Raw genomic sequence first — 12,183 nt, forward strand, 5'->3', positions numbered from 1 at the left:
AAGGAAGGAAGGAAGGAAGGAAGGAAGGAAGGAAGGAAGGAAGGAAGGAAGGAAGGAAGGAAGGAAGGAAGGAAGGAAGGAAGGAAGGAAGGAAGGAAGGAAGGAAGGAAGGAAGGAAGGAAGGAAGGAAGGAAGGAAGGAAGGACTTTTGAATAGGTAGATACTTTATTCATCCCTTTGGGGAAATTCAAAGTTATCCAGTAACTCACATGTTACATTCAAGAAAAATAAGGAAAAAAACATGCAAATAATGGACACATATTTTACAATCATACAAATTCTGCACATAGCTCGATGATTTCCAGTTTAGCAGAAAGCTAACTGTGTGTGTTGTGTTCCTGTCCAGGTGTGTGTGGAAGTGCTGGTGGAATATCCTTTCTTCGTTTTCGGCCAAGGCTGGTCGTCGTGTTGCCCCGACCGGACCACGCAGCTGTTTGAACTGTCCTGTGCTAAGCTCTGCGTGGGCGACGTCTGCGTGTCGCTGACCCTCCGCGGTTTGAGGAACGGATCTCTAACAGACAGCCAGGTTCTGGGGGCGAAGCTGAAGACCGGCCACCTCTCCGACTCCTGCCACAACGTGGACCCCAATGTAAGGAACAGTGTGAGTCCGAACGCCGCAGGCAGTAACGGCGGCCTCCTCATGAAGTCCTCCAGCGCCGACCGGCTGGAGAGGCAACACGTTGCCGGATCGGGACCAGGAGGGGAACTACAGGCGGGATTAGTTCAAGGACAGGTGGAGGGGATCTACAGAGCCGGACCAGGAGAAGTAAGACAGGAATCAGTGAAAACAGACACCCACTCTAAACTGCAATGTGGCGATCCAGAGAGACCCACAGTCCGCAAGAGACGCTGGTCAGCCCCAGAGCGAGACCAGACGGAGAGAGCTGAGGACGAGCCTCCCGTGACTCTGCCCAAACCCTCCTTCATCCCTCAGGAGGTCAAAATCAGCATAGAGGGCCACTCTAGTACTGGGAGCGACAGATGCTTGAACAAAAGAGTAGACTGCTGAGAGAATTCTGAGGAATTTTAAATACCTGTGGTTTGCTTTGTGTTTACCCTCTCCCTCCTCTTGTCTTTTCTCTCTATCCAGAACTACTGTAATATAGACTGAGTTTACGCAGTATTTACATGTTTTCTTTCACACGATATCTAAGATGAAGTACAGTCGAGCACCTTCATGAGTGGTATCACACACAAGATCAGTGCAATCAATGCTGAAAGCAAAAACGAATGCAGTGTGAATGTGGAGCGTGAATGGCAGTCCGACACCTGAGAGACGTGCGTGTTACATATCATGAGCAGGATCTCTTTTGTTCAACCTGTTGGATGCAGACCGCTTAACCGTTTCTCTGATGACACGAACAAGCACAGACCCCGATGTTAGCGTGTAGACTATATTCAGAGTCTTTGTTTCACTGTTTAGTCTGTTTGAAGAGACGTGAGCGGCGGCAAGGCGGCAGATCTTTGGTGTTTTATTGACACTAAATCATCCCGGCTGTGATCTCCGCCGTCTTGTGCACCTTAATGAAGCTATTAGTTTAATATTATCGCATTCATTTCCATTTTCATACCATTACAAATGCTACTGCAGGTGGCCTTGTCCCTCTGTGTCGCTGTGTGTTTGTGTGTTTCTCTGTGCGTGCTGTCAAACAGATCACAGGATTCAGGTGTGTGTGTGTGTGTGTGTGTGTGTGTGTGTGTGTGTGTGTGTGTGTGTGTGTGTGTGTGTGTGTGTGTGTGTGTGTGTGTGTGTGTGTGTGTGTGTGTGTGTGTGTGTGTGTGTGTGTGTGTGTGTGATGCTGGTAAACCTGCAAATCCGAACTGAAAAGGCCTGAATGTAAACCACTCGATTTGTCCTCAGAGAGTTAGATCCCAGTGCTTTTGCAGTATATCGGTGACAGCAGTTGCATTCCTCTGGTGAAGTTGTCTTAGCTGGATTCATTGACCTTCAGCTGTAATCTCATATTTCCTCTAAGTGACTGCATATTTCACCAGCTTACATGCATCTTTCTTTAGCCGTGGCTTCAATGTGCAGCTTTTCAAACGGTGAACAATCAAGGTAATTCTATCCAACACTGCTGAATGCATTTTTAGCCCTTTCGCTACAATACATAACACTTGACAGAAGGCTTGATATGGCAAACTCGTAACAATCAGTTGTGCAACAACAGATGCTTGATTATTTTATAAATGCTGTCAGATCCAACATCTTTTCCCATGCAGAGGCCTGTACTACAAAGCAAGCTCAACATATCCAGGATATCTTTCATTATCTGGCTTGGCTACACCTAACAAGAACACTAAACAGTCACAATAAGCTTGTTAAGTCAGCCCAGGGCTCTGGAATCAAGTTCTCATCGTAGAGATGGTGTTGCCATCAGATGACCAAACATAGATGAATCTAGAGTCACATTTTTCCTAAACAAAGAATAAACAATAATCGTAAACCAATATGAGGAATTTAAAAATATAACGTATCCTAAAAGCTGCCAAATATCACCGCCCCGTCCTTAAGCCATGACTATTTTTGACTAATATTGGGCTTCAACTGTGTATTTAAATAAACGTGTTGCTTAGATTTAGCCTATTACTATGGCATACAATAGAATTTTAGTCTTATTCTCGGGGTCTTGGGATCAAGGGAAGGACAAATGTAAACGCAAAGTTTGAACCAGTTAGTAAGTTTTCAGAAAATCTCCAACAGGTACAAGATTTTTGCACTATGCCAGGGCCTGTTTTTGGTTTATATCGCTATACAAACGCAATACAAATTTCTAGCAGTTAACAGGAAGAAAATAAAGCAAGGAAGACTGGAATACATATCCAAAAAAGATAGTCATCTGGGAAAGAGAAAACATTTAGATGGTCTCTAAAACTCTTAACTTCTTAAGAGACCTTCTAGCTATTTATGCACCAAGCTCCACGAGGTCTTCTAGGAATTGCAGCAACACTTTCCAAGAAAATTTGAGAGAGATTTGATCCGTTATCGTTACAAAACCTGCTCCAGAGAAGTTTCACTGTGCAGAATGAGTTAGAATGGAAGTGAGCCCCCATCGTAACCTCAAAAACGCGATTAAACCACAAGTTACCTCGCTAACCTTAAATCCTGCTTTGTAGTACAGGCCTCTGCTCTGCTGTCTGACCCAGCCTTTGCCACAAATCACTGCAGAGCATCAATCTAGCATCAGCCATGTGCAATCACTCATCCAGCAGACACAGAGCAACTTCATTCGGAGAGGTGCTTCAGGCGACCTATCGTTCTTTCTGGATTTATTTTTGTATCATCCGGCTCCTAAGAAATGCATGTGACTCTTGCTGAATCCTGCATCACCAGCTAGTTGCTAATTGGCTTGTTTGGTGCTTGGTACTGTGCAAATAGTCGACGTCTTAGTGAAAACAGCTGCCTTGTGTAAATGGCGCAGCCCGTAAAATCACATTAATAAGCTGAAGGATGTTAAAAAGCTCCGTTGAGCTGCAGTCGGGTAATAATCTCTTTTTTGTTCGGTGTGAGCGACCCCTCTCATTGCAGTCTACCTTGCTTTCATTCTAGAAACTATGGCCTTAGATATATATATACAGTGTAGTTCACAGCAGCACTTGGTTTTTAGGGTTTTACCATTAAAACCTCAGTGACGGTATGCCTTCCTCAAGTCCATACCTGTTAAATCTGCTGTTTTTTGATATAAAACGGCAAACTCGGATAGATTACATGCCATTTTCTTTCTTAGAGTAAAGAAATATCCTCTAGTTCATACTCAGGAACAGTGTGTGTCTGTTTGTGCGTGTGTGTGGGTCACTTGTATGTGTGTGTTTTAAAACAGCAGCACTTTGACGAAGCATCCAGCCGGAGCGTGGTGGTGATGGTGGTGATGGTGGTGTTCCTCTTCCTCAGATAGTTAGACAGAGACTGTTTCTCATCACATCACAGGTTTATCACTGAGAGGGAACATTATAAACCGGGGCAGGGAATGTAAAACACACATCGGCCAAGCTATCTCAACTTTATTTTTGATGATTTATAGAGTTACTATTCAGAGAATGAAAAACAAGGAGAGTCGCAACTAAGCCAGCTAGTGTCGATCGTGTACAGTAAATCCCTAGAAAGTGTACAGTGTGTATTTCTAACCCTTATGTAGCCTATGTACTGTATGTGCCACAGCGCCTGCTTCTTCAATCATTCCATTAATTCACCGATAACTGAGTCGTCCTGCTATTGTTTTTTTGTTTGCTTTTTTGTCGGTTCTTGAATGTTGCTGTAAGTTTTATGGGAACATCTACACAACCGGGCCTCCTCAGAATCCATTCAACTAGCACACTGCGAGTATGTGTGATTACGGACTGCAGTTTGCATCGTAATAGCCATTGTTTAAAAAAAAAAAAAAAAAAAAACAGTAAATGAGACTGTTCTGTTTGTGTTTGAATGCTCAGGCTAAACACTGCCCAGTGACTGTTCTCCTCCAGAAACGATGTGGTCTTAAATCCCTCACTGTTACAGAGCAAAGCTACTGTTTGATCTGTTTATCTTTGTAGCTGTTTTCTTCTCTGTTAGCCTGGCCCGTGTTTGTACTTTCCTAAAAAAAAATAATTATTATTTTTCGACCTGAAGTGACACCATGGCACAGACAAATCTGAGAAAAGTGGAGCTGATGTTTAATAGAGAAAGTCGGCTACATTTTTTATATTGTCAACAAATCCCATCCTATTAAAACCACAAATCTTTAAAACTAAAGTATCTAGTTTCATTGTTTTTTAAAATTATTTTATGACAACCTTAATGCCATTTGCACCCATGTGGTTGTGCATTTACCACTGACTTACTACATTTTTTTATAAATAGCCTGGCACTGCATATTTTATATAACTCATTAGGAACTATTTTTAGCAGTGGATTGATACAGTTAAGCCAGAAATGATTAACAACTGTGCCAAATTTTGATTTAGAGTGACTTTTAATTTGATCAGTAGGCTTCTTCTGGCTGGAAATGGCATAAACAAGCTACAAAAGACAGCAACACAGTTTGTTAGAGACGTTTATGAAAAATGTTAACTGTTTCTTGATTTTTTTTTTTGTTAAAAAAATGTCCTGTCCAAAATTATTCATACGCTCAAATGCAATTGTTTTGCCGTACCGTATTTTGTCACTTGTTTATGCAATTTCCAGACGAAGCCTATTGGTCGAACTAAAATATCAAAATTAAGCATGAGAAAGAATCATTTTGGGCTTAACTGTACATTTGGTGCTCTAGTGAGAATCTATAGCACCAGATTACAGCATGTGGACCTAACCGAAAATAAGCTCCAGTGCTGGTATTCAGCACATGCAATGCTCTAGTTAAGTGTGGCTCCTTTATACATTTTTAATATGTTTCAATAAGTATGGGCGGCACACAGTAATAAAGGCCACACAGAGAATACTTGGTAGTAATTCCTTGTTGGTTTTGGCCGTTCCGCGGGATTTGTTGACAATAGGAGAAATATATTGCCAACCTTGTCCTTAAAAGCCCTGCAGGCCCACATAGTTATTCCTGCTAGTTAGACCTCTGCTCAGCTGTGCATGCTGTGAATTAAATGGCGAGCCGGTGTACGCACGTGAATAATAATAAGTGGACATTATCCCACTGCAGCGGGTACACAGACTTGAACAGAGGTCTAATCAGGATAAACTAGAGGAAAACACCTGTAAGGTTTTACCACAGGTACCACATATGTAGGGGCTTTAAGTTCGATATAGTTGGAAAGGTTTCCTATTATTAATAGATCTTGTTTTCTAATAAATGTGTTCAAGCTGGGCCCCTTAAAATATGTAATTTTCACAGCCTTTCTGTACAATGTTGAATATGGCATATAAGTGCCGCATTGTGGTGATCTATGGAATTGCACTTTGACATATGTGTGTACGTATGTGTGTGTGTATGTATGTATGTATGTATGGGGGGTGTCAGTGTAACTAATACACAAAAGTAATGTACAGCATGTCTGAGAGGAATTGTACGCTACCTGTACAACGTCTCAGCGATTTGTAAATAGCCAAAGTCTTCCATTATAATGTTGGTATGACCTTGTGGAGAGGATGAACACTGATCCCCATGTACAGACCTTTGAAGTGATGTTTAATTTCAAAAATACATCAATGTTTATTTGACAGAAACACAAAATATTGCTTCACCTAAGATATTTTCTTTTGCACCAGCTCAAAAACCCAGGAAACTATGGGAGTCAAAGACTTAAAAAAAAACAAAAACAAACATATTTTGTAATTTGGGTCTGTTTGGATAAATCTCAGCTAAGACACACTATGTCCTATGCGTACAGTATGTAGTAAGTATCAATAATGTTCCTTTATTTTGATGGTGTTGAGATTTGGTAGTCAGAAACTGTTAAATCTTTACTCCAAATGTTTGATTTTACATTTGATCAAATATATTCAAAGAAATAAAGAGTCTAAAGAAAAAAATTGCAGTCTCTTTTGATGTTTTCTTTGCACTAGAAGTCCAGGTTTCAGGTTGTGATGTCGTGCTTGAGAGATAGAAAAGGAAGGAGCTAGAGAGTGTGCTTTGGCAGCATTTTATATGTGAATATGTGGTTTGCCAGCTGCGTGAGTCTGATAAATGTTTCCACCAGAGATACACCTGATAATATCTTCACCTCCGCACTCCTGCTTTGATATTTCCGACAACAAACTTTCATATTCTTAACACAAGTCACGACAGCACTGAGCAGAGGCTCCTTGGACAGCTTGACTGCCGAAGGAGTCTTTGCTATAACATAAATGATGCTATTTTGGTGTATAAATAGATCAGTCATCCAAAACTTGAAGACTCAAGAACACAGTGCTGCTGTGGAAAACAGCACTGGAATTCAACTTCAAGGACAATACACAAATCACCATCAAGTAGGGCATGTACCAAGGTGAAGCACTGTCTCTGCTGCTGTTCCGCAAAAGTCTAAATCCCCATTAGTCACATTGTCACAGAGAGTGGAGACAAATGCAGATTCAGAAGTGGAGAGACCACCAGCCACCTCCTGTACATGAACAACCTGTAAACGTGACATCAATTCACTGACAGACCTCAAAAGAATCTACAGCGGCGCCATCTGGATGGGATAAATGGTGGTGAAGACAAGGATGTTGATCAGAACTGGAGGGGTGGAGTCACCAGAAGGCATATTAGCAGACATACAGACAAGTTACTGGAATTTCACATTGCAGTGGAAACTATGGTGAGGATTCAAGGTCAGCAGCAACAGCCAAATACCTCCAGAGCAGGGCCAGAGTGGGACTCATTTTCAGCCCTGGACTTTCATGCCTCAGACCGGCCCACTTTAGATCACGACCTATTACTATTAAAATCATGTACTTCTAACCCTGTCTTGAGTGTGTTTTTCTAAAATATTTACAGTTCAGTACAAGTAAGGGTTGCTTCACAATGAGGATTTATTCCAACATGAGTGCACATCTCAAGTTGGAAAGATTTTCACAGATACGGACTTCCGGCATCAATAATTCATTAAATATACGTTGTCAAAACTTAAATGATGCCTCTTTCAAATTGTTGAAAGGTAGACAATGTGCTACAAGCTCAAAAGTCGCTGTCTTTAACCTACTAAAAATTAAACGGTGTGTAAGTGTGCTCTTACAGGTGAGCAGGGTTAAGGTACGACATTAAAGCTTCTATATGCAGCATTTAGAACCACTGGATGTCCTCAGGCCTTCAGCATCTCCAAACAAAACAAACCTCCCCTTTCCCTTCACATTTTATTTACGTCAAGAAAGATTATATACGCAAGACACAACAAAACATAATCCAGCTACAACCAATAGCTATATAGTGTTTTTCACGGCCTACTTTACATTATTTCATCATAAGGCATGTTTTTATGACATGATGAAAAATGGCTTTTTTTTTGACATACTATACTATGGCATTTTTTTTTTGGACAAAATTCATGATGATTTTTTTTTCCCAAAGAAAACTGCTCTATAGTGTTTTTCACGGCCTACTTTACACTATTTCATCATATGGCATGTTTTTACGACATGTTGAAAAAATGGCATTTTTTTTCGACACATGCTAGCATTCTAAAATACAATAATATTAATAATAAGTTGTCAACTTCTTCACTGGTCTCTCTGTTTCTCAGCTTGTTTCTATAAAAACAGAACCAACCAACAGTTTCAAAGGGAGGGACTCACATGCATTAACCCCATAGAGCCCAGCGTAGCGCCTCGACTGCAGCCCCCGCCGTCCACACTGCTGTGCGGCCTCACACTGAGGCTTCACCCCCACCCTCACCGAGGACACCTCATTCGTCCGGACTCTGGACGGCGGGGGTCGCGTCCTGCAGGCCGGTGGGGGTTGCCTCCCTGGGTGGCCGCGACCACCACACGCCATCACCGTGCTGGCGTGGCCGGCCACTCCGCTGGGCAGGTGCGCTGGCTGCCGGCAATCAGCCGACTGACACGGTGCTCGCCGACACTGTCAACCAAGGTAATCAACATCTACCCAATCAGAACGCCCGCATAGCTGAATGGTTTAAGCAAGGGCGAACCATGTAATCTTTGTTTGTCTGAACAAAAGAACTCAAATCTAGTGTACTATTATGGACAGTTTTAAAATGCATTTCACTGCAGACTGCAGAATGCACTTTAAGTTGCAACATATTCTGTTAAAATAATCAAAGCATGCCATGTATTTTGAACATTTTGGATTACAATATAAATGCATGCAGAGTGAATGGATTTGGCATTCATACAATACTTCTACTGAAGGTACAATGAACTCACTCTAAACACTTTAAACATAGTAAGTGCAAAAGAGATGTAAGTTATAATTCTGTGTAAAGACAAAAGCAAAGTGATAGTTTGTCTGGCAACAATAGTAAACACCATTTTTTTCCCCTTCAATTTCCAAAGCAGTTAAGGTTATGTTCGAAACTTTCCACTGGTTTGTTGGTTAGCCCTCCTTTGCAAGCAAATTACAATGCTGATAACACTAACAGCCTGATCTGCAGTCAGCTGGCAGTTTGGCTTAGTAGGTAGCTTGCGAGGCATTTTCCTTTAGCCACACAAAAACAAACGTACCTCAAGGTGTTTCTTCATGTTAAAAATAGAGTCATTGGATGTGTAAACCAGCAGAGGTTCAACTGGACAATAAAGTTCTCTACTCGTTAGACCTCTGTGATCCTTAAATTTCCAGAAATGCAAACTTTTTTCACTTTATTTACCTGTATCTTTGTAGCTACGCTTAATTATGGAAGAGTTAACGAAGGGTTCAACATGTTTGAGGCCAATCAGAGAAGATATGTTCACCCTGAAAGGTTTTTGTCTTTGGAAAGATGGACTTCATAAGATTCCTTAGAGGGTGTAGGACACCCGGGTGGACGTTGTGTTTGAAATACTGACCGACAGCTCAGATTCAACTGTCTGCAGTTCCACTTTGATGAATGTTAAATTTTCACTCAAAGCCACCAGGAGCTGGGTCTTTAAAATAACCGCCGTCTCATTACAGAGTGAAAGTAGTCATATTTTGGATGACATACTAAACGATGACGTTTTTGACATATTTTGGACGCCATACTAAACTATGACATTTTTGTCATATTTTGGAGGACATACTACACTATGATGTTTTTTTCACACTTTGGACGACATACTAATCTATGAAGTGTTTGTCATATTTTGGACGACAGACGACATACGAAACTATGACCTTTTTTCCCACATTTTGGACGAAATACCAATCTATGACGTTTTTGTCATATTTTGGAAGACATACTAAACTATGACATTTTTATCACATTTTGGATGACCGACTAAACTATGACGTTTTTGTCAGATTTTGGACGACACTAAACTATGACGTTTTTGTCATATTTTGGACGACATACTAAACTATGACGTTGTCACATTTTGGACGACATACTAAACTATGACGTTTTTGTCACATTTTGGATGACATACTAAAGTACGATGTTTTTGGTCACATTTTGGACGACATACGAAACTATGACGTTTTTGTCACTTTTTGGACGACATACTAAACTATGACGTTTTTGGTCACTTTTTGGACGACATACTAAACTATGACGTTTTTGTCATATTTTGGACGTCATACTAAACGATGCGGTTTTTGTCATATTTTGAATGACATACGAAATTATAACATTTTTGTCACATTTTGGACGACCTACTAAACTATGACGTTTTTGTCATATTTTGGATGACATACTAAACTATAACATTTTTGTCACATTTTGGACGACCCACTAAACTATAACGTTTTTGTCATATTTTGGACGCCATACTAAACTATGACGTTTTTGTCACATTTTGGACGACCTACTAAACTATGACGTTTTTGTCACATTTTGGACGACATACTAAACTATGACGTTTTTGTCATTTTTTGGACGACATACTAAACTATGACGTTGTTGTCTTATTTTCGACGACATGCCAAACTATGACGTTTTTGTCACATTTTGGACGACATACTAAAGTATGATGTTTTTGGTCACATTTTGGATGACATACTAAACTATGACGTTTTTGTCATATTTTGGACGTCATACTAAACGATGCGGTTTTTGTCATATTTTGGACGACATACTAAACTATAACGTTGTTGTGTTATTTTCGACGACATGCCAAACTATGACGTTTTTGTCACATTTTGGACGACATACTAAAGTACGATGTTTTTTTGTCACATTTTGGATGACATACTAAACTATAACGTTTTTGTCATTTTTTGGACGACATACTAAACTCTAACGTTTTTGTCATATTTTGGACGCCATACTAAACTATGACGTTTTTGTCACATTTTGGACGACCTACTAAACTATGATGTTTTTGTCATATTTTGGACGACATACTAAACTATAACGTTGTTGTCTTATTTTCGACGACATGCCAAACTATGACGTTTTTGTCACATTTTGGACGACATACTAAAGTACGATGTTTTTGGTCACATTTTGGATGACATACTAAACTATGACGTTTTTGTCATATTTTGAACGACCTGCTGAACTATAACATTTTTGTCACATTTTGGACGACCTACTAAACTATAACATTTTTGTCACATTTTGGACGACCTACTATACTATGATGTTTTTTGTCATATTTTGGATGACATACTAAACTACTACCTTTTTTAACACATTTTGGACGAAATACCAATCTATAACATTTTTGTCATATTTTGGATGACATACTAAACTATAACATTTTTGTCACATTTTGGACAACCAACTAAACTGTGACATTTTTGTCACATTTTGGACGACATGCGAAACTATGACATTTTTGTCACATTTTGGATGACACACTAAAGTACGATGTTTTTGGTCACATTTTGGACGACCGACTAAACTATGACGTTTTTGTCAGATTTTGGACGACACTAAACTATGACGTTTTTGCCATATTTTGAATGACATACTAAACTACGACGTTGTCATATTTTGGACGACATACTAAACTATGACGTGTTTGTCACATTTTGGATGACATACTAAACTATGACGTTTTTGTCACATTTTGGATGACATACGAAAGTATGATGTTTTTGGTCACATTTTGGACGACATACGAAACTATGACGTTTTTGTCACTTTTTGGACGACATACTAAACTATGACGTTTTTGTCACATTTTGGACGCCATACTAAACTATGACGTTTTTGTCACATTTTGGACGACACACTAAACTATGATGTTTTTGTCATTTTTTGGACGACATACTAAACTATAACGTTGTTGTGTTATTTTCGACGACATGCCAAACTATGACGTTTTTGTCACATTTTGGACGACATACTAAAGTACGATGTTTTTTGTCACATTTTGGATGACATACTAAACTATAACGTTTTTGTCATTTTTTGGACGACATACTAAACTATAACGTTTTTGTCATATTTTGGACGCCATACTAAACTATGACGTTTTTGTCACATTTTGGACGACCTACTAAACTATGATGTTTTTGTCATATTTTGGACGACATACTAAACTATAACGTTGTTGTCTTATTTTCGACGACATGCCAAACTATGACGTTTTTGTCACATTTTGGACGACATACTAAAGTACGATGTTTTTGGTCACATTTTGGATGACATACTAAACTATGACGTTTTTGTCATATTTTGAACGACCTGCTGAACTATAAC

At 39.8% G+C, this 12,183-nt stretch overlaps 1 protein-coding gene across 4 annotated transcripts in view; it reads left to right on the forward strand.

The window, feature by feature from the left end:
* LOC110952953 (ataxin-1-like) overlaps positions 1-6,245 on the forward strand; it is a 31,418-nt gene extending 25,173 nt beyond the window's left edge. For all 4 annotated transcript variants that reach the window (XM_051956739.1, XM_051956738.1, XM_051956740.1 and 1 more), the window contains one exon: positions 347-6,245. In XM_051956739.1, coding sequence (XP_051812699.1) covers positions 347-1,009 — 663 coding nt within the window. In that variant the 3' untranslated portion in view covers positions 1,010-6,245. The remainder of the gene's footprint in view (positions 1-346) is intronic.
* Positions 6,246-12,183: the final 5,938 nt, after the last annotated feature.

Source organism: Acanthochromis polyacanthus, chromosome 12 (genome assembly GCF_021347895.1).
Source record: "Acanthochromis polyacanthus isolate Apoly-LR-REF ecotype Palm Island chromosome 12, KAUST_Apoly_ChrSc, whole genome shotgun sequence".
Lineage (NCBI taxonomy): Eukaryota > Metazoa > Chordata > Actinopteri > Pomacentridae > Acanthochromis > Acanthochromis polyacanthus.